Raw genomic sequence first — 23,639 nt, 5'->3', positions numbered from 1 at the left:
GAATAGCCTTGCAACAGAACTGGAAAGAGAACATTTCACATTTCCATTCATGACTATTTTCTATATTTTTTCCACACATGGGCAAAATTATATTATTAATTTTATTTATTTATTTTTTAAATTTATTTACTTAGTAGTTTGGGGATAGTTGAGGTGGCCAACATCTCTTTTACAGTCTACCTAAAAAGGTAGGAAATTCCACATGAAAAACCTAGAAGGTTTTCCATCAGAGGAAATTCTTGTTCTGTAATGGTTCTTTATGGGCGTGATGGGATAAGGAATATCATGAGTATAAATTGGAGATTAAAACTTGAACAAAAAGTGTTATGTCAAATGAAACTGCCTGATCAAAAGTTGTGCTTTTGGAATCAGGATGAAATTTTTATTGTCAATTCATAATTCTTTTCCTAGTGGGAAACTTGTTGTGGGATGAGCCAGAAGAGGTGGGTGGTCATTGGGAACTTCGAGACTCAGACACATCTTCCCACAGTGAAGGTGGTGACAATGGATGTAAAAAGTTTATGTGAAGGGATCCTGTGTCAATAGAATATTTATCTGTCTGAACAGTAGTGGAATTTTAGTCTGTTATGAATCTTTTGCTTCTGGTAGAATTGAAATTGGGCATCAAAACTGAATTGTCAGTGTAAAGAAGGCCCAGTCAATCCAGGGATGATGATGCTACAAAAAGTCTTTAATTATGGAGAGATTAGGCCCCAGATCTACTGTTTTAATTTTTTTTCCTTCATATTTAAATAAAGGAAGGAAAACTAAGGAGGCATCTTTTGACCTGAGTCCGTGGTCAATAGAGTAATTGAATTGCAGCTTAAGTGTAAATGTTTTTCATTCAGACTGTTCCAAACAAGCACAAAATATGATGTCTGTCCATAAGATTGTTTGGTTTTGAAGGGGAAAATACCAAAAGCAGCCCTTCATACATGAGCCTTGTGTGAAGCCAGCATTTCCCTTGCAAGTTTTCCAACAAATCTCCAAACTACCTTCCATGGATCTTCACATTGCCTCTCCAATAATAGTAGATAAATCCAATAGCAGTTTTTCACCACTGCTCTCCTGGGCAGGATCCCTTCTGACAGTGTAGGGTTAAGAGGGTCTATCACCAAGACACATTTCACCTCTAAGCCTTAATTTCAAACTAAATTTCTGTTAGTATCTAGTGTGCAGGGTGAACGTATCCACTAATTTGTCATTCCCACTCAAAGGTGGCAGGTGTGAATTATGAGATTCAGGCAATTAGGGGTCCTACCCCCCACATAACTTTGGTTGCTTGCTCTGACAATGGCCTTCCAAAACTCAGCTGGCTCCTCTGCAGGAAAGGAGCAGGAGGCAGGAAAGGTGAAAGGAAAGCAGGAGAAAGCAGAGGAAGAGGAAGGTGGAGAGGATAGAAGAGATTTGGGAAAAGGAGCACAGGACTTTGCATCTATGGGAAGAAGGAGAAATAAATTGCCACATATCTCCCACACCAGTCTTGGTCTTTGAAACTGAAGGGTTTGTGTTAATACATCTCAGTTAAAAATGAAGAGGATCAGTTCAAGGGAAGCTATTCCCTATTTCATTGCTCCCTCAGAAGTTAACGTTATCCAGATAGATGCAGGAGATCCAGCAGTGTCCCTGCCATGCTTCTCAAGCACTGTAAAGAGATCTGACCCCAGCACTGGTACTTCAGTGCTGTCAAACAAAACCTGCCTTGCTTGTGTCACACATGAATTTATTTCCTCTCCTAACAACTAACGGGACCTGTGACATAAGCGATGATTTACACAACACAGGCTCCAGCAGAGAGGAGCTGCTGGCCACGTCTCCAAGGGACCAATCCTGTCCCCACTCCTCCTTATTTAACATATGAGTGGTGTCACCTCTATCAGCAGAGCTTGTCTGCTGTGACATTCGAGTGAGTGACGGCCGTGTCAGCTCCCAGGCCAGCCCGCTCTGCTGTCGCACTGTGCTCTTGGCCTCCGCTGCTCGTCTGATGGGAAAGGGGGGAAAAATTCTTCCACATGTTTTGTTAGCAGGAATCTGGTGAGCAAAGGGTTAAATGGCTTGGGGTGCTGGGTGTTTGTGGGGTAGTGTGCGTGTGTATATATGTATGTGAGAGTGTGTGTGAGCATATGTATTTTAAAAAAATTACATATATAGATACAGATATATATATGTGTACATACACAGGCACCTTGGTTTGGCTGTAGGACCTCGTGCCCGCAGGCCACAGTCACATTATCATCTGGAAATTGGATAACGACAGCACAATGACAAATCCAGGTTGCCTGCAATAAGGTGCTAATCCCTTTGCTTTAATATCGGAGCAGCGTGTAATGATGTTTGGACATCACTCCAGTTTACTGACGACCCCACTGGGGCCGGCAATAGAAGCGTACAACTGTCTAACAAGCCATCAGGTGACCGCCGTCGTCAAAGCAACGGGGGATGCAATCTAATCTTCCCTCCATCCCTTCCAGCTCCCAATAAGGACCAGATTATAGAAGTGGCCCATCAATGCTTGGTAACTCGAATCAATTAACGTTAATTCGCACAATGCTATGATGTATTGTGATCACTTTCATTTCGGAGAAGGGGGAAGAAATTGCTATAATTCACCTAAAATGAGGTTGTCTATGGTGCTGAGGTATTAATTGGGTGTCCATATTAAATGGAAAAGGAGCACGGTAGTGAAGGAAAAGTGGATGAGTGACTCTCTTGGCTGCTATTGACCTATCAGAAGAAGACAGTGCCCTTTTCCTTTGCTTTTATCTATTACAGTTTTCCCTATTGCGTGTCAAGTTGATGTATTATAAAAAATTCATTTGGTGACCTTCCACCCCCCTAGCAGATTAAACAATTTCACTGGGATGGCATCATTAACAGGGCCTTGCATTTAATGATGATTTCTCTAAAAGGCCACGGAGATTCGATTTTAAGCTAACAGATTTATTGCACTATTATAACATATCGTAAAAAACTGTACCACCTACGGTCTGGTTTTAGGATAGAAACTGTTTAAGAGTTTATGTGGAGCTTAAAGTGGTATTACCTTGGGATACGCAGCACGGCAAAGCTCTGACCTCCGGCGGGATGCTGTTTACTTTTAATAAAAGACATTTCTCTGACAGTAAACTTGGGGACTGCGCTATGGAGGAGGCCTGGCTTAGCTCATTGCCACTGGCTTTGTAAACAGGGGCATTTCCACTGATCTACAGCTATTAATGGAAGTCACTAATGAATCTGGAGGATGTTTCTCTCCTATCTGATGCATCTGCTCTGTCTCTCTCCTTCTAAAGGCTTCTGGTGATCCCACATCTAAACCCTTCATCAGATTCATTCTTCTAATGAAAGAAGGGCCTAGAGGGGGAGTCATAAGAGGAGAGGCTGAGGTCACTTGGTTTGCTCAGCCTGGAGAAGAGGAGACTGAGGGGAGACCTCATTGCAGTTACAATTTCCTCATGAGGGGAAGAAGAGGGCCTGCACTGATCTCTGCTTTGAGGTGACCAGTGACAGGACCTGAGGGAATGACATGAAAATATGCCATGAGATGTCTAGGTTGGATGTGAGGAAAAGTTTCTTCACCCAGAGGGTGTCTGGGCACTGAACAGGCTCCCCAGGGCAGTGGTCACAGCACCAAACCTGGCAGAGTTCAAAAGTGCTTGGACAATGCTCTCAGGCACAGGATGGGATTGTTGGATCTGTCCTGTGCAGAGCCAGGAGCTGGGCTCCATGAATCTTGTTGATTTCTTTCTATAATATGGCAAAATATGGGAATTGGTGGAAATAAAAGTCATCTTTCAAATATCTTTTTTTGCTTAAAATAGGTATGACTTCAGACTCCTCATTGTTTTCCGATGCTTATGTTGCTCTTCCCTGTCTGTATTAATTAGTGACAAGATCTGCAGGGGGTGACAAAGCTCCAACAGTGCACCTGAGAGGGCAGAGGTCTGGCTTATTTCATCATCCCATGACATCAGAATCCATTCTCACCCAAAAGCTCCGAGTTCCTCACAATCTTCCCAGTGAATATGTACCTACTTTGCTTGCCACAAGTCCTCAGCTTGTCTATGCCCTGTCCTTGCTGAACCTCCCTTTCTTGAATCCTTTGCAGTCACCAGCAATCCCCCACCTTTTCAACAACAAAGAAAAATGTCTCTTCGGCTGTATCATGATTCATTTAGTCATATTATTCCCTAAATTCTTCCCAATTTCCTTCCCCTTCCAAGGATACACTGATTTTACAGCACATTGCAGACATACCAGACAACTGTTCAATTAATTTCAATGTCTATTAGGAAATTAAATATGCCAGGGGCTGTTCTTTGGCACCAAGGCCAGCTGACATATTTCAGCATGGCCTCATCCAAACTTCCAAGTGAAAATATTTTCTGACTGTACTAGCTCCCAGACCATTTGGGAGTTGTTCTGGACTTTGCCATTGGACCTGAACCACAGCTTAAGAGAGACTGACAGTTTAATTGTAGAGGTGACCAGGTGTCAGTGCCAAGGCTTTTTTTTGGCATAATTTGGTTTTCTAGTAGACACATTGACTTTAATGGACCCTTGACCCAGGCTCTCATCCTGATCTCCTTCCCCTTGAAGTCAATTGATAATAGTACTTCTTCTTCTTCTTCTTCTTCTTCTTCTTCTTCTTCTTCTTCTTCTTCTTCTTCTTCTTCTTCTTCTTCTTCTTCTTCTTCTTCCCACTACTATTATTGTTGTAGATATTATTATGATGATGTAACTATACTAACAATAATATTACTGTATTACATTGGATTAAATATCAGGAAGAAATTCCTCCATGTGAGGGTGATGAGGCCCTGGCACAGGTTGCCCAGAGAAGCTGTGGCTGCCTCTGGATCCCTGGAAGTGTTCAAGATCAGGTTGGACAGGGCTTGGAGTAACTTAGGATAATTGAAGGTGTCCCTCCCCATGGCAGGGGGTTGGGGCAAGATGATCCTTGAGGTTCTTTCCAACCCAAATAATTCCTATGATTTTATATTTTATTATCACAGTTATTATTACAATTGTAAATAAAATGACAAGTTCTCCTTGATTACAGGGATACTTCATTTCCTCTGCCCCAAACCTCTCCACCAAGTTTCTCAATTAATCCATGATACCTGCAGCAGACCCTCCAGTTTCTGCCCTCAAACTTCCCTGCTGCTAAAGGACAAGCACTTGCTCTCCTGTGGAGCCTCAGCCTGTTCAGCAGGCACTGATGGTGACAGGATCAGGGATGCCTGGTGTCCCTGCTGACTGAGGCATCCCCAGCCTGCTGTGCCCACATCTAGAAGAGCTGCAGGGCACTGAGCATCAGAGCTGCTCCCTGCCAGCAGGAAATTGCCAGCCAGCCTGCTCCTGCCCAGCAGGAGACTCCAGAGCAGTGGCAAACAGCGCATTCTTCATGGCTACAGGGTGAAGGCAAAGGCAGGTCTTGCTCTGGTCCTTGCTGGGCTGCAAGCACTCATCTACCTCCACCTCCCTGGGACAAAGCTGTGCCAGGAAAGGCCTATTTTCCTTCCAGTATGAATCAGCAGGGGAGCAGCAGGATGCTCCTTTCTCCTCCTCCACACTGACATAATTTTAAGGAATATAACTTGCTGTGTGCAGGGTTGTGCCCTAAGGCAGGGGCTCCCTCACAGCACGAGTCAGGTTGGACCATGTGGGATATAAACACCACATTCCATGCTGTGCTAACCAAGTTCAAATCACCCACAGACATTCATTTTTACACTTCCATTTTAAGTATCCATGTCTAGTTTTGCTTCGTTCTGTTTTCTTCACTGTTATTTTACCAGAAGAGTGAAAGAACAAGGAGGAATGGTTCTAAATTAAAAGAGGAGAGATTTGATGAATTGTTAAGAAGAAATTTTTTACTGTGAGGGTTGTACAGGTTGCCCAGAGAAGCTGTGGCTGCCCCATCCCTGGAAGTGTCCCAGGTCAGGCTGGATGGGGCTTGGAACCTCCAGTAGTGGAAGGTGTCCCTGCCCATGGCAGGGGGTGGAACTGGATAATCTTTAAGGTCCCTTCTAATCCAAATTTTCTGTGATTCTATGACTCTATGACTCCATGATTTTATGACTCTATTCACCCTAGGGAGTGAGAACTACTTCCTAGATCAAAATTTTGCAGCAGCCTTCCTCTACACACAGTTTTAGAATGTAGAGACTGGGGTGTGAATTCAGGGCATTTTTCTTATTTGTTAAAGAAGCTGAGGAGAGAAAAAACAAATTGGGCCTTACAGAAACAATGCCAAGACTCACCTAAACCTCTCTGTGCTCAACTGGAGCCAGGGAACTCACAGAAAACTGCAGCTCTTTAGCTTGAAAACAGGAATGACTTGGTGTGCTGTATATGACTTGGTGTTTGGTCACACAGTTGAATGCACATTTTTGGAAGAAGGTGGATAACAGCCCCTTATTGATGCCCCTGACATAAATTTCAAACCTAACACCGCCTTTGAGACTTTCCCACCGACAAAAATACAAGATAAAGAACCAAGCTAAGAACTAAAACTTCAATCCTTGAGCTACCTTTCAAGTATGCGCATAACCTTAAAACCTTAGTTGATCTTTCCAGCAGCTGTAGTTCAGACCATTATTTTCCATCAGCTCAGTATGAACAGTTTCTCATTTGTAATACAGAGTAATACTCTGAAGAAACATCCACAACCATCAAAACTAGAAAAAAAGAGTTAAAAGCAAAGGAAACTTAAGCTCCATATATCTTGTGTTTGTAAACACCTTTAAGCAAACACTAGAGATCAATGAATAGCTTTTCTTCTTTCATTTCAAGACAATACCAAACCCCCAGCCACTTTGTTGCAATTGCAGATTAGAGCTTTTATAAATATATAAATTATATATATATATATATATGAGATACTAAATGGCACAAAGCACTGGGAGAGGGAATGAAATGATCCAGGCTCAGAATGAAGTGTTGATTCTTTATTCAAATGCAAAAGCACTCTCCTGGGAAGTTCTAATTTAAATTTCAGGCTTGGAAAAACCAATGTCTTTCAAGGGGGTGTCTGTAACTGCTTTATTTCAGTCTGCAGACTTTGCAGATTGGGAAGGTGATGGCAGGAAAAGGAAATGCAGAAAAGCCCTGTAATTGGTGTGTTTGTGTAGAGGAACCAAGACTTTGTTCTTAGAGGAGCTCAAAGGTTGTCATTGAAAATCTTTCTGCAGGACAGGGAACATTGGCAGACTCCACTGCTCTCAGTGCACTTCAATGATGACTTTGGGGCTAAGGCATTGGGTTCATGAATCCATAAAATCCCTGTCTCTGCCACATACTTCCAACATGACAGCAGGGACATAAATGACTTTGTTAATTTCTCACTTTTCCATCTGTAAACTGGGGATTGAAACAAAAGGATTTTTTCATACTTTGGTGCTGATTTCTGCTTGGAAGTCAGAACTCTTTCCTGTTTCCATGCATGCAGCTCTCACCCAAGGAATCAAAGGGTTATGATATGGTAAATATCATAGTAGGCAAGTATAAAATAGATAGAAAACAGGAACAGAAATAACATCTAGAACTTTATTTCTGATTTTCCTTTTCTTTTTTTTTTCCTTTCCCATCCCTTTTTATATGAAAGAAATGGAAGCAGACAACATTCAGAAACATGCTTATACAGGAGACCCTACAACATCTCTGTTCAGGTGCAGCCTTCCGATGGAGAAATTGAGAAGCAGCTTCCTGTACAGCCAAAAATCGTTTTCCTGGACAGAAAGGTAGAATTTGCCTCCCTGTGGATGGAGACTCTATTTAATTCAGTACTATTTTGAAATTTGAGATATTTGGGATGGAGCAGGTTCTGCTCCAGCAAAGGCACCAGAGGAATGGGCAGGGACTGATCCCCAGCAAGTTCCACCTGGACACGATGCAGAACTTCTTTCCTGTGCAGTGCTTGAGCCCTGAACAGAGACCAGAGAGGCTGTGGAGTCTCCCCCACTGGGGATATTCCAGAAATGTCTGACACAATCCTGTTCCCTATGGTCTGGGATGGCCCTACTTGAGCAGGGAGGTTGGACCAGATGAGCCACTGTGGTCCCTTCCAGCCTGACCCCTTCTGTGATGTGGCCTCACCTTGAAAAGTTATGGTGACCTTTGTGACATTTGTAACAGGTGACACATAAATGCAAACTGCCCTCAGACAGGGGGCATATATATATATATATATATATATACACACACACACATATATATATATATATATACACATATATATATAAATACTACAGTTGTTAAAACCATCAAAGCTTTCTTTGGTCTTGCTGAGGAGACAAGATCTTAATTCTTCTCTTCTGCTCTTCCTCCCAGGGTGAAAGAATTGACAAACTGGGGCCTCCTGCAGAACCCTGGGTTGTATCAGCCCATCTCAAGGATTCCTCTGAGGCTGTGCTGAAAGGTTTGGATGTGTTTTCCTGTGGCAAGGGTTATGGCAAAGCAGCTATGCAAAATGCTGGTGATAATTTTAGGAGTTCTCCCTAAGAAATACTGCAGTTGAAAACCAGTCTTTGGGCTGAAAATAGAAGGTTGCAGTAGGAGTTTGGTGAACTGCCCAGTCATATGCTACAGGAGAAAAAAAAGCTTTTACTTTTTTAAAAGTATTTTTGTGCTCTGGTAGCTTAAAGGAAGCATAACCATAGATGTATCTGGGGTCAAAAATGGAAAGAATGAGGAATTAGAAATCCTAACACCTGATTTTCAATTTACATTAACTGGGGTAATTTCTTTAGGGTCCATGACAACCTTTTTACCCCAGCAAAGAATCTGGCCAAGTACAGACAGAAACAACTGCCTGTAGATTATAATTAACATATTATAATGTGAAAATGTTTTTGGTTTGTTTCTTTGTTTTTTTCATGGGGGATCTAAATGTTTCCCTTCTGTTCCTCATTTATCAAAACACATGAACTCATGGAAGACTCATGAAAACTTGTGAAAAACTCTAAACTTAGGAGGATTTCCCTCAAGGCTGTGTGAATATGCTTAGACATAGAACTTTGTTGAAGTAGAGTGCTGAACCAAACACCTGTGGATGGTCATATGCTGCTAAATTAGAAGTTGGAAATTATAATGATTATAGACTGATTAGTTTAATTTCTAAAATAGTTAAATATAAGCAAGAAGCCCACACAATGAAAAGTTAGGTTCCCTATTGCAGAGAAAGTATTTTGTTCACAGTAAAGCCATTTGTGTGTTATTTTTGAGTTGAAAAGTTCACATTTAGACAAGATAAGTAGCATTTATGCTGTATATCACAGCTTCTCACCCTTCCAGTCCAGTTAATTAGAAATTCTTCCTATCACAAGATCGTCCCAGGATTACAGGTTAGAAAAATCCTTTGGTGTTTTCTGCTGCTTTTCATGCCTTTTCAGGGCATGTTCCTAAATTCCTTAGGTTTAGATTAGCCACAGATTATTGGATTGGGTACTGACTGTCACTGAGAGGAAACAGTACCCGAGGAACAAGGAAGGAAGGAAGGAAGGAAGGAAGGAAGGAAGGAAGGAAGGAAGGAAGGAAGGAAGGAAGGAAGGAAGGAAGGAAGGAAGGAAGGAAGGAAGGAAGGAAGGAAGGAAGTGGCAGAAATGGCAGAAGGAAGGGAGAAAGGGAGAAAGAAAGAGAAAGAGAGAGAGAAAGAGAAAGAAAGAAAAAGAAAGAAAGAAAGAGAAAGAAAGAAAAAGAGAAAGAAAGAAAGAAAGAAAGAAAGAAAGAAAGAAAGAAAGAAAGAAAGAAAGAAAGAAAGAAAGAAAGAGAAAGAGAAAAAAGAGAAAGAAAGAGAAAAAAAGAGAAAAAAGAGAAAAAAAGAGAAAAAGAAAAAAAGAAAGAGAAAAAGAGAAAGAAAGTCACTGAAGGGAAAGACACTTCACATTCTCTAAAAGATACATGCATCAAATTAATAGTCAATAAACTGCAGCAAAGGAAGAGCAGCACAGTACAGATGTTCTGCATGTAATAGTTTGCTGCAGTTTTCCCTTTGACAAACATCCTTATTGCACTCGTCTTTTGAAGCACATGAAAGCAGCAGTTAATGGAAATGGGTCCCGTCTAGCACACTGAGGCTGCTGCATCTGACAGCAGCCAAAGTGCCTCGTGGAAGGCAGTTTAGCTCCAAATTAGCTGTGCTTCTACGTTAAATACCAGCTTGCCTGAGAGATCTTTGGGAAGACTCCCATATATATCTGTTGTATTCTGAGCTTTGAAGCATATGTGCCTGAGAGCTGAGCTAGTCTCTGTTGAGAAGTACAGTACAGTACTCCAGGCTTCTTCACACACTAGAAATGGCAATTATAAAGTATTTGGACAAGGCCCTCTGTTAAAATCTGCATTACAGTAACTATGAGAGCCAAGAAAATCTTGGTAGACTATGCAGACACTGTCATAAGGAAGAGCATATGAGTGGTAGATGGATGAACCAGGATTAGGCTGGAGCAATAAAAGAAATCTACATTCTCACACCTCCATCAAATCTATTCACAGTATAAATCACTGATTATTTATCTGTCACAGATGAACCTGGAGACTTGTAATGAAATTGGTGGTTTGGTGTGCTAGATATTGTACAGAAAAAGAAAAAAATCCCATACATGTAGTCAAAACTAACTAGGATATTAACAAATTAAATTGTACCAGAGTCACAGAGAGGAGAAACTTTATCATTTATGATGCTAAATAATTAATATATGTCATGATTTTGCCTAAGACCTTGTCTTGGGCAATTTCTGGCCGTAGTTCATAATTTGCTAATTCACCACATTGTCCAATATCCTGAACATGAGAATGGCAGAGTAGAAATGTCCTGCCCACATTCAGCTTTATGTACCTTCACCAGTGCTGCTTAACTGCAATAAAATGCCAAGCCACCTGCTTCATAAAGCAAATAGTTATGACATGTTGTCTTTCAGCAGGCAAAAGTCTGTGTTTGTGATCACTGGAGCCAGTCCAGCATCCTGAGGAAGTTCTGGCACCTCACCCCCACCTGAACCAACATTTGGAAATTTGTCAGCCTTTAGGATTTCACCCCTTTCACCCCAAGAGTCTGAATGCAGACCAGACCTGGCCAGCAACACTCAAAGGCCAGGCCTTGGCTGGTGCTCAAAGATACACACAATAAAATGGGGATCCAGTTGCAAAGTAAATTATAACTTTTTAAAAGACCCTACAGAAATAACAATCATGGCAAGGGCAAATGTTGAGTAAGAATGGATTCCCTGATAGATCACAACAAGAGGTAATGTCATGGAGAAATTCTGTTTTCTGGGTTTCATTTTAATGCTCTCCATGGAGTTTTTCCTGCCAGATTTCCAGCTGGCAGTGTCTCTTGTACTGTCTCAGGGCAGTTACCACAGACATTTTCCGTGACCGAAATACCTTTCAAAGCATCTGACAGAGCTGGAGAAAAATTCCAAGAGATTTAACAATAGGACAGGAGGGAATATGCCCGAAAGAGAAGGTGAAACAAGTCAGAAAAGAATTGAAGATTCAGCTTGTTCCTTAGTTGCAGGGGTTGACTCCTTGAGACCATCCCCTTGGGACACTCATTATCACTCTCCTAACCTTGGTGAAGTAATTAGTCACACAAGATATGAGTTAAATTTAAAAATGGACATTTGGAACTTCCTGGTGCATCTCTATAACTCCTGTTACCTTTGTTTGATCCCTTTAACTGCTGCATTCACATTACACCCCCATAACACACAGAAAATGCCATTTCACAATGAGCTCAAAGAATAAACATTTAGAAGCTGAAGCCCTCCAATCCCTCTGAAATTTGTTTTCTGAGTATCTCTGCTTGAAATTTTCTGGAGTTAGACAGAATATTTATGATTAAGATGGATTTAGGCTTTCTGAAGTACCTTAAAGTCATGAGGACTCCCTGAGTTCCTTAAGTGGCACTTACCTGGTTGCTGTTAATTGCAATATGATTTTTTCTGATTCTCCAGGGCTCACCCAAGTGCAGGTCATAGAGGGATGTGCAACCTTTTCCAATCTGGCTGTCTCCAGCTCAGGAACAAACTGGAGACTTGTGTTCACAGTCACATCACCTCCAGGTAAACCCTGTATTCTGTGTATTCTTTGATTTGGTAAAATCAAAGCCCTACAGGTGACCTGAATTTATTAAAGAAAGGAGTTAAACTTTGTTTGAATGGGTGGAGCTATGCCAAACCTCTAAATAGCCTGAGTTCTGTTCCACATCCAATTTGGCATTCCCCAGGCAGCAGGAGAGCTGGGTGATTCCTCTGCTATTCATGCAAGAACTCCCAAATCGAATGAACAAGTACAGAGAAGCATTGTCAGAAAAAGGTGCCTCTTTCTCCCTGGGTTCCTTTGCATGTATCCTAAGAAATCAGAAACTTAAAACCAGTTAAGTTGCCTGAGCAAACTTTTTCCTGTAAATTGCTACCTCTCATTCCCTCTTTTTTTCTCTGTTTATATTCAGAAATTTTCCATCTGTGCTCCTGGCTATTTTCATAGTGCCTTTTCCTGTCTGCTTGCACCTGGTCACCTTTATAGGTGGTTATGCACATTCAGAGCATGACTCCAGGACTGGGCTCCGAGAGCTTGTGGAGATGATGTTTGCACCTTCAGAGGCCCCTGAGCATCTCAGTAAAGAGGAGGCAGGTGTGCTTATGCCTTCTTGGAAATGCCACCTGAGGGGGACACTGGAGACAAGGCACCCTGTGAAGTCTGCCTTGGAAAATCCTCAAGATGTCTGCACAAGAGAAACACCTCTGCGACTGTTTGGGGGCCTGAAATGATCTCTAAATCTGTTTCTGAAGGTATAGAGGGGTCAAAGTGCTGGTTTCTTGTCTCAGGATGACCGCTGAGGCAAGAATACGGAGAAGCAGGAACAGGTCTGGCACGCAGTCCAAGGACATATTAAGATATAGATGTTGTAAGACCATTTGTAAAGTCTCTATTATGGTATTGCATCCATCCATCCATCCATCCATCCATCCATCCATCCATCCATCCATCCATCCATCCATCTCTCTTATATATAGATATATATGCATGGATATCTTCCAGATAAAAACCATTGTAGAAGATATATTATCTATCTATCTATCTATCTATCTATCTATCTATCTATCTATCTATCTATCTATCTATCTATCTACCTATCTATCTATCCATCTATCTATCATCTATCTATCTATCTTATCTGTCTCTCATGTCTTGCCTCATCCAGAAAAAAAACAGAGGGAACAAGTACATTTGACTGGTGAAGTGTCCAAGTGGAAGTGGGTAATGAAAAAATCTGATGAAAAAAAAAATAGAAGTTTGCAAATATTTAGGGTGCCACAAGTGGCTCATCCAAATCCAGTGCTTCCCATGGCTTGGCAAAGGGAGAATTGGGGTGAATGGAACACTTAGAAGTGGGCCTTCCAAGGGGAGGATTTTTGTGTATTTTGAGCTGCTAAACACATGCAGCTCCCACTACCTTCTAATCAGCGAGAGCAGATGAAAGTCAGCACCTCACAAGATCTGAATCTTTAGGCTGGAAGCACAGCTTAATGAAATGTGTTTAGAAACCTGTTCCAGGGAAATCCCAAAATCTTTTTTCTGAACAAAGGTCAAACAGAGATCCCTTCTCTGAAATATTTAGCCAGTCAGAGAGTTACTAAGGTTTAATTAAAAAATCACAGAATGGTTTGGATTGGAAGGGATCTTCAAGATAATTGAATTTCAATTCCCCTGTGTTGGGAAGGGACAATTTTCCATAGACCAGGATGCTCAGAGCTCCATCCAGGCTGACCTTCAACACTTCCAGGGATGGGGCAGCCACAGCTTCTCTGGGCAACCTGTGCCTGTGCTTAATACCTAATTTAAATTGCCCTCTTTCATCTTAAAGCCATTCCTCCCCATGGAGGATGTTTAGAGGTACAATGCGTACAGGCAGCTGATGCACCTGTGCAGGTATCACCTGTGTAAATCAGATTATTCCACACTTTTAATGTGCATTGCAAAAGTACACACCAAAGGCACAATCCCTTTTTCTCCTTGTAATTGGGAGCCATGCTGGAGACAGCAAAAAGGTTTTTGCACTTCTAGATTCTTACTGAAGAGGTTCACTTTAAAGAATTAAACAATCAAATAGTAGATGTTTGTGATACATCTTCATGAACCAGTTGCTCTGTGCACCTAGCCTGGCATAATTCACTGTTTGGAGACAGCTCAGGAGGTGCAGCTGATGTCAAATGCAATAATCCCAAATGTTTTAGTGGTAGCTCCTGGGGAGAGCAGACTATTCATAGCCCTACTGCATCATCCTGCTCCTTGTTTTACAGTAATATTCCCTTCACTGATATGGATCCCAATGGGTTTGATACATCCACTTTCCATTTAAACCAACAGCATCCTACTCACAAACTATTAGAGTAGTGCAAAACACCTTTAAACACCTGTCTGTGTTGAGTCCTTGATACCTGAGAGATTTCTTCTCTCAGCTGAAGTTCATATGTGTTTGTACCTGCAGGCAGATTTCTCCCAATTGGAACATGCTTCCCCTTGCTCTGATGCAGCTCAGCTTCGTTCAGGTGGACAACACTGACACAAATCTAATTAGTTTCTACTAAAAGTACCTACAGCTACTTACCCTGGTCTCCAAGCCTCTATCTTACAGCATTTCTGATTTTTTTAAATGAATTTATGAAAAAAAAAGGCTTTTAGATTTTTATTAAAAGCATAACTCAAATAAAAGAAATATCCACCCATCAAAATGTTTAGAATTGTGGGGTTAGGATCAATAATGAGTCGGGTAGCAAGACACATAATGAGTTGATGTGTTAATCCACATCCTTCAAGGTGGTCTACAGACAGTACCAGGGCCAGTTTTCCTAAACTCCTGTCCTTGCCCAGCACATCTGCATTCAGAACCTGTTTTGGAAATAATTTAGGGAACCAAAACCTCTCTCTATTTCAAAAGGGTAGTACTAATCCTCTTCTAGTCCTTGCAACTCAGATCTGAGACCCAATGAACTCTTGAACACAGAGACTATGAGCAGTCCCTGGCTTGATTCTGCCATTTAGAGAAAACTTTAGAATTTCTGGGTGCAGAGCATTACCCAGAGCTTCTGTCTTTCAAGAGACTAAATATTTACTGTGTAACAGCAGGGACACTGACATTTTTTATTTATAATGCTGATTATCAATGTGGTGGAAAATATTAACAAGTTAATATTTTATTATAAAATATTAACAACTTCACTGAGAGTTTTCTGCATTATAGATTTAACCTTCATGCTGGGGAATATTTCTGGGTTCCCCCTAACTTCTATTGATATGATTCAGGTATAGCCTGTACAAAAAAAAAAAATCAGTATTAAAAACTGCCTTATCACAACCAGTTTCTGTTGCAGAAAATGTGCATGTTTCCTGTAGGGGCCTGATCCGTCTGGCCTCAAAAGCAGATGCATTGTGAAAGTATTTTGTGAGGTTTGTGTCAGTTAGACAAATTTATAGAAGAAATATTAAGTACTGTTGAATGCAAAGAAGCTGTTTATGCTTTGGAAAGCACTGAAAGCTTGAAGCTTAGCTTGTAGAAAAATTGTTACACGTTTGGGTTGTGCCAGTACTTAGTCCTAAATAATTATTGTCCATTAATGTTGGATCTGTCTGGGGATAGATGGATTTATGGTTTGTCCCTGAATGCATCTTTACCAGTGGCATCCCTGTTAAAGAGCTATAGGGTGGTGTTTTAGCAGTGAAATTGCTGTCCTTGCTTTTGTAATAAGCTGACTGCTTTAAATTCTCAGGGGCGAAGTTTACTGTGCTGTCCCAGCCATTTGCCACCTTCCCTGTGCCCATGAGAGCCAGGGCCAGCATGATCCTCGTTGTCATACTGGGTTCAGCAGCATCTGCATTCACCATTGTTCTTTCATTCTGCTGGTTCAGGAAGAACAAAAGCCACAGTAAGTTGGAAATATCCACAAAAATTTATACTTGCAGACTCCTTCTTTTATTTAACAAATCCCCAGAGTGGCCACAATGGGTTTCAGACAATAGAACTCAGAAAAAGCTCTGGGATGTTCAGTAATTAGGATATAGTTTGTAGTGTATGCAGAGACAAGATTTGAGCTTCAATAATCAGTGTGGTTCCCTTCTAATTCAGAAAATTTTATGATTCTGTGATAGTTCAAGGTTATACAGATTTATGCCTACAAAAGGTGTCTGAGTCCAGGCAGATATTACAAAAAGTTTCTTCTTGGAAAGGACTGTTAAGCACTGGAACAGGCTGCCCAGGGCAGTGGTGGAGTCACCATCCCTGCAAGTGTTCAAAGGTGTGTGGACACAGCATTTGGTGCCATATATATATATATATATATATATATATATATATATATATATAGATATATATATATAGATATATATATATAGATATATATATAGATATCTAGATATATCCAAGCAATATTCTACTTTATATTCGACAATATGTTCAATTTTTGCTTGAATTAATAAATTCTGCTGAGCAGAGATGCACTGAGGGTGATGTGATTGTGTGTTTCATTGCAGAAACGAGGACTGAACGGCCTCATCTCCCACGGCACAGGACCAAGAGACCTAATGAACAAGCACAGCCTCCTGCAGCTCCCACCAAGCCTTGCTTCAATCAAGGACCCAATAAAAGTGGAGTGGCTGTAGCAGGAGGTGAGACTGCAATACATAAATGATTGGACACCAAAAGAGTCAGTTTATGTCTCTTAACATGTTCAGATGTTCCCTGGGAAGTGATGGAGTCGCCATCACTGCAAGTGTTCAAAAAGTGTGTGGGATGTGGCAGCTGGGGAGAGGTTTAATACAGTGGTGCTGCCTTGGTGGTTGGATGCAATGATCTAAGAGGGTTTTTTTCAACTTTTAATGATTCTATGATTTTATAGGTTTGTATAGGACCAATGGCACATTCTCAAAAGGTCTATCTCTTTATTGCCTCCTCCTTTTCTTCCCTGATTTTTTTCTGTTTGTCATTTCATCTCCTTTAATACAGATGGAGTGAATTCCTAGCTACACTGAAGGCAGCAGCATAATCCCCCTTATGCTCATGCTGTGATCCTTGGGGTGTCCTGTGCAGGGACAGGGCCTGGATTTCAGTGATCCTTTTGGGTTCCTTCCCCACAATCCAGGATATTCTATGATTCAATGAGCCCATGATTTCTCCAGGTGTTTTTGGAGGAGGGCAGGGTATGCTGGTGCCCCCGCATGCCTGGAGGAGCCGGGCTCCTCCCTGCCCACTTTTCCAGATGCTGCAGGTGGGCCAAAAGCTCTGGGCAGGTTCGCAGGCTGTGAAGGACTGTGAGTTACACTGGAGGTAAGAAACCCACCCAGAGCTCATTTGCACCATCCTGTGAGTCCAACCAAAGCAGCTCCACTCCCACCCACCCCACCCTGTGTTTCGCTTTACTTCCCAGGGTCCTGCCACGAACAACCCTTCCCCGCACACCTCCTCGAGTCTTGTCCTTTCATCATCTTCTGATCAAACCCGACTCCTTCTGAGGTCACAGAAAAGCAGACAGCCCCGGGGGCATGTGGCTGGCAGCACAAAGCACCGGCTTCCTTTTCTGCAAGTGTGAAATGTTCTTACAGTAGTTGAGGGCTTTTTTTTTTTTTTATCTCACCTGCCAACAGCACAGATCTAAGGGCATTCGGGTAACCCCGATGAACCCCCCATTTGCTCTGTTTTGGGAATTTCTTTTTCCTCCTCCTTACCGAAGCCTGTGGATTACATAAGAGGCAGGAAGAGGCGAGCTGGAGTTTTATCTCCTTTTAATTAGTGTCTATCACAAAAGCAGAGGGAGAGAGAGAAGGAGAGAGGAAATTCTGCAGTTTATGTGTTTTGATATTTGCCATACTCTTCCAAAACACAGCATTCAGCTGTGTGCCTTAGGACACATATCTGCTATAAATTCATTTTTTATCTAATTTGTCTGAGATCTAAGCTTCCTGTGGAGGTCTGAGATCAAAGGATCTGATTCTGTCTGATGTTGGCTCTGACACATAATGCGTGCTGACTTAGTTCTGTCTATAAACTCGCAGTGGGAGGCTGCCACTCTCCCTTGGCACCTTTACATAGTGAACTTTCATTTTGGCTGGGGAGGCTGACAGGTACAGCATTGATTGGAGCCATCGTGTAAATAATTCATGGGAAGAATTTTTTTTGTCAGAAAAAGGCAATCCAGCCACTTAGAGTCTTTTAGGAATAGTTGCAAGACAAAAAAGATTCCCCAATATGTTCAAATCTAAACAAGGATAACAATATCTTAAGTGAATTTAATACATATGACTTGGAAACATCTAATGTTTGATTCCCCCCTATTTAAAGAGCTGTTGGTTTTGGAGAGAGAGAGAAGAAATCAAAGCTGCACTCTTTTTGTTTAGTTTCTGCTTTGTAGCTCTTCCCCTCATAAGAAATGCTGCTTTTCTAACACAATTAAGCGTTCAGGGCCTTTAGTTGTTAATCACCACAGTAAGACTTGCAAAACAGAGATTTTCTCTTTAGTGGGTGCTTCTAGAGTGCAAAGTCCAATGGATCAAGGGTCCTGGATGTTGTACCAAAAGGAGCAGCTGAGGATGAAGATGAGGGAGAAACCAATATTCACAGTTATGCAGTACAGCAGGGAGAAGGAATCAAGATATTGCCTTGCCCAGCCTTGGTCTAACAAGAAAAATCTCCTTAGCTTCTTGCAATTATCTCTCTCTTGAATTGAAGAACTTTTGATGGACTAAGGCACTGTTAACAGAACACACCTGGAGGTGCAAGAACATATTGTTGCTTTTTGCTTTTTGCAATTTATTCTGGTGGTTCAACAGTGCTTGTATCCTCCTACAACTTACATTTCCAGCTTCAATCTTCTGTATTCCTCTGAACCTTTTCAGAATGGTACCTGACTGATTCTTATTCTGAACTCGTTGGATGTCTTCAGCTAGAAATCACTGTGTGTTCCTGAAAATGTAATCCCAGTCTGCAAATTGGGTCTCCCCTTGTGGCTCCTGCCTTTCTCACATCAGCTCCTCCTTCTTCCTTTCTACCAGTTTGCCATTATCCCTTTGTTTCAGAAAATTTAATCAGAATCAATTCCAGTTTAAATTCCAAATCACCAGTGGAAACACTGAATATCTTCCATTTCAGTGGTAGAGTCTGGTACTGCCACACATCCCTGAGAATTATTTCCCATATATAATTTCTGCCTGAACTCTGTTAGCTGGTACTTAATCCAGTTAATCATATGCTTTCATGATATTAAATAGTTTGTATTTAATGTTTAAAAATCAGGAATCTCAAGGCACTACTTCATCCTTGAAACTGCTTCTATCCAGAAAACTTGTAGCCTCCTCCACTGATTAAAACTTGCTTGAAAAACCTTTTTTCCACTGTTGATAATGGCACCTTTGAAGATGAGAGAGTCAATAAATCTCCAGAACTAATACGAAGCTTTGGTATAAGAGATCATGACCTTATTATCTTGTTTATGTGTCTAAAGAGGAAAATTGAACCTGGTGATATAATTTGTACCTTAAATCAGCCGACTACCTAAAGTTAAAGCCAGCTTAAGAAGGAAAAGTGCTAAACATAACAATATGTCTGACTGCTGAAATTTTGGAAGCAACTTTCTGGCGGGTTTCCAAGAGGTACAACCCTGGAATTTAAACTTATGAGTGTACAAGTTGAAAAAAACAGCAACACCCTTTAACAGAGCCCAAGCATGAAGTTATTGCCAGAGCTGTCAGAGTTCAGGTTGGTCAGGGAGTGTCTGCACAACCTTTCTGAAATATAATTTAATTTTTGGTGTTTTTGTGAGAAGCAGGGGTGGTACTCAATGACCCTTTATGGGTCCCTTCCAATTTGAGATATTTTGTGATTCAGCAAATAGAGTTCCAATTAATGAATTACAGGAAATGCAGAAGAAAATTAATCTGAGAAAAGGTCAGAGCATTCAGCCTGAATGAGACTGAATGTCACAGGCTGTTAAGGGTTAAACTGAAAGAATAAACCTAAAATATCAGAAGTGGTAATTACACATTTTCTGGCATTATTTGTGATAAGGACCTACAATGTGTGATAACAAATGGACTAAAAAATCTGATTTTGTCCACTCACACATGACACATTGACCAGGACTAGTTCTGGATTTGGAATGGATATTAAGGGTTTGGGTGTAGGCTGATGGCATTTTTTTTCATGGGGAGTAGGAGAGGATTGCAAGAAAATTATAAATGTTTTTAGCATCCACATGAAGCTACAAATTAGGCTGCCAATCATGGCACACTCTGTCAGCCCAGAAATTATCTGCTATGTCACTACAAGTGACCCTGACTCTGTTATTGACAACCATTTGATAGATAAGGATGTAAATGTTTCCACATGAAAAATGTGTAGTGAATATTTACCTTTTCCTTCATTTTTTCTATGTAATTTTTAAAAAACATCATTGCAGGTTACAGGCTCTGCCTTGAGTAGGACTCAAATGTCAGAAATACAAAGTTCTACTCTAAGTTACAGCCTATTTCAGAAAGGGATGATGCATTTTATGGATGTGTAGTATTAAAATATTATCAGTCTTAGCAATACGTAGCTTACTAAGAAACTGTATTCTATACAATTGATTATTAAACATTTATTAAAAATTTTCTAAATGTTGGAGATGCTCTAGCAGCTGTTAGTGTATCAATAAGCACAAACCAGCTGGGTTTGTTGTTTTTTATTTATTTGTGGAAATAATTAATGGTTATTTGGCTTTGCCAATTTATTTTTGTCAAGCTGAAATGTATGGCCACTGAAACTATTTCTGTAACAGTAACTGCTTTTTAATTAATCATAGAATCATGGAATGGTTTGGGTTGGAAGGGACTTGAATTATCACCTACTTCCTCCCACCCTGGGCAGGCACACCTTCCACTCTGCCAGGTTGTTCCAAGCGCATCCAAAATTTCCAGGGATGGGGCAGCCACAGCTTCCCTGGGCAACCTGTGTCAGTGGCTTACCACCCTCACAGGGAAGATTTTTTTTCCTAATGTCTAACCTGAATCTCTCCTGTTCAATTTAAAACTCTTCCCCCTTGTCCTATCATTGTCTGCCCATGTAAAATGGAGGGAAAAAAAATAAAATTTATTGATGTCTTTAACACACAATAAAGGCATAAAAGGATAATATACATGAAGGTGGGGGTCTCATAATCATTGTGAGAAACAAACAAGTCTTTTTTCGTAGATATGGAAGGAAGTGGAACAGTGGGAGCTGCCACAGGACATGCAGAGGAGCTGAACCTGCATCCCTATGAAGCCAAGTCAGCAAGAAAGCCAAGCACTGTCCAGCCCAAGACAAGGGACAGACACACCTTGCCCTCAGCCAGGAAAAGTGCCAGTCACCAACAGCCCCATGGAGCAAGAGCTCATGGTGCCTCTGAGGAGCTTCAGCAGCCAGCTTCAGTCCCAGGGTGCTCCAGCCAAGAGGAAATGCCCCAGCCTTCAGCTGGGTACAGCCAGGAAGGAGAGACGCCCAACAGGATGCCCCAAACCCAGAATGATGTCAGAGAATGTGTGGCCATGGTGGCAGCAGAGGGGTGAGGCAGGGATGGGAGGGGGTGAACCACTGTGGTCACTTTGGGGATGAGCCTTTTGCCTCTGTGCTCAGAGAAAACCCCAAAGGTATTGGAATGGGCGACCACGTGGCCATGAGGGCAGATGAGACTGCAGCCAACTGTGAGGTTCTTTGATGCTGACCTTTCTTGGCTTCCAAAATGGGCTGGGTGCCTCCAAACTGCCCTTTGAGAACAGCTCTCCTGACTCCTCCAAAACTCATTCCAGGAGTTGTTTTGGGAACCATTTATGGGATCAAAGGCAGTCAGGGATCAGCCTAACAACTCAACAGGGTTTCTGACGCTACGATGTTCTAGCATGGATGTAGTCTTACATGTCTTGATGTCTTGAGTATTGCTGGTGAATATCAATATATGTAAATATATATAAATTTCCCATTTCTTCCAGCCATGCTTTTAGTTTCATTCAAAGAACCTTAGTATGTACACAAATATTTTCCCTTTTTTACATTTATTCAACTTCTGTGGCTTGAGTAAGTGTTTCCGTAGTGCTCTACTTAAACCTGTTATGTTTTGTTTTGTTTCTGTTTTTTAGTTTGTTTTTTAGATTAAAGTGTTTTACTGAGTAAAAATTGATGGCATTGTTTTCTGACACCTTTAAATCACTGACTTGTTATGAACACTACTCTTTATGGATGATAATAATAATAATAATGCTGATATTCTTCAATTGCTCAGGGAATTTCTCTGTGCTTTGCTTTACTGAGCTGGAAGATGAGGAACTTTATTATGCCTTCTCTGTACCATAAAACTCTTGGTTGCAAGGTGTCCTGGTGGCATCAGATAAAATTTATACTCCTTTTCAGAAAAAAAAAAAAACTACTTAATCAGGAAGATGAGGTTTCCAGCCAGATCAGCAATGGAAAAGAAGGTGAGAAACCTTGATTTGGAAAAAACTCAAATAAACCACAAACCAGTTCTCTTCAGGCTAAAGGAGTTAAGGTGCAGATTCTGATCAATCTGCTCAGTTTCCTGGGCACAAAAATAGATTTACCATCTTTGGCTTCTGCACTATGCTGTCTTTATAATCATAATTTGGGGTGAAATTAGACTGACTGCACACTGAGCCAGGCTTCTTGTTGAGTGAACAGGAATCTTTTTGGTTTAAGACATTTGTGGATGGAGATCTTATTAAGTGCAATGGATCAACCTTTCTGACCTCTTCCATGGTACAGAAAAGCCATTTATTACATTATTTTCTGCAGAGGCCAAAATATCATTATTGGGTAGATCCCTACGGATCATGATTCAGGGTCTGAATAAAAAGTTATAGCTTTCAAATATATCCATTTCTAGTGAAATTATTGGGAAACCCTTCTTTTTCTCCACAGCTGATACCCAGTTTCAGATGCTTTCACATGGCAGTAGAGCCTTCCCTCTCTACAATAATACAATTCCTCCATTACATGAATTCTAATTGCCTTCAGTGTTTCTATTTCTAGTAGGTTACTCCATCACATCTGACCAGTATAAGAGAAAATAATATATAATTACACAGGTAAAATTACCAGAAAATATAATTGAATTATATGAAAATACTATACAAAAAAAGAATTATTTCTGAGGGAAAAGTCAGTTATACTGGAAATAGTTAAGGATTTAAATTAATCCTTTAGTTTATAATCCTTGAATTTGTCCATACTTTGTTTGCAGAATAAATAATGTCTTGTATAGCTGAACTTCTAATAGAATGAACAAGGCTAAAGGTCTTTAATTGCAGCATTTTCAACTGAGTTAGTGGTGGCATATGGGAAAGAAGTGGGGAGAAAGTGAAAAAAACACAGTCAAAAATGGGTGCAAACATGCAGCAAATCCTGAATAAGTAACATATTTAGGGGATCTTGTGTATTAGAAAAAAAAAAAAGAGATACACAACACAGTAGTGATCAGAAAGATGTGAATGAGACTCAGTCATTGAAGAGGTTGAAGCCATTTCATGTTTAAACATAAAATGACATCTTTTTCTAAAATAATTTGGTTTAGACTGACTGCCACAGCAATTGGATGAAATGGGATCCTTCTACTTTG

General features: G+C 40.9%; 1 protein-coding gene across 1 annotated transcript in view; it reads left to right on the top strand.

Moving 5' to 3' along the window:
- Nucleotides 1-21,579, top strand: part of PKHD1 (PKHD1 ciliary IPT domain containing fibrocystin/polyductin) — a 236,301-nt gene extending 214,722 nt beyond the window's left edge. Inside the window, 6 exon segments of the mRNA XM_054514344.1 lie at nt 7,607-7,742; nt 8,332-8,419; nt 11,958-12,065; nt 15,774-15,929; nt 16,534-16,668; nt 21,224-21,579. Coding sequence (XP_054370319.1) covers nt 7,607-7,742; nt 8,332-8,419; nt 11,958-12,065; nt 15,774-15,929; nt 16,534-16,668; nt 21,224-21,579 — 979 coding nt within the window.
- Nucleotides 21,580-23,639: the final 2,060 nt, after the last annotated feature.

Source organism: Molothrus ater, chromosome 3, assembly GCF_012460135.2.
Source record: "Molothrus ater isolate BHLD 08-10-18 breed brown headed cowbird chromosome 3, BPBGC_Mater_1.1, whole genome shotgun sequence".
Classification (NCBI taxonomy): Eukaryota; Metazoa; Chordata; class Aves; order Passeriformes; family Icteridae; genus Molothrus; species Molothrus ater.
This window is presented reverse-complemented; position numbering and strand designations above follow the sequence as displayed.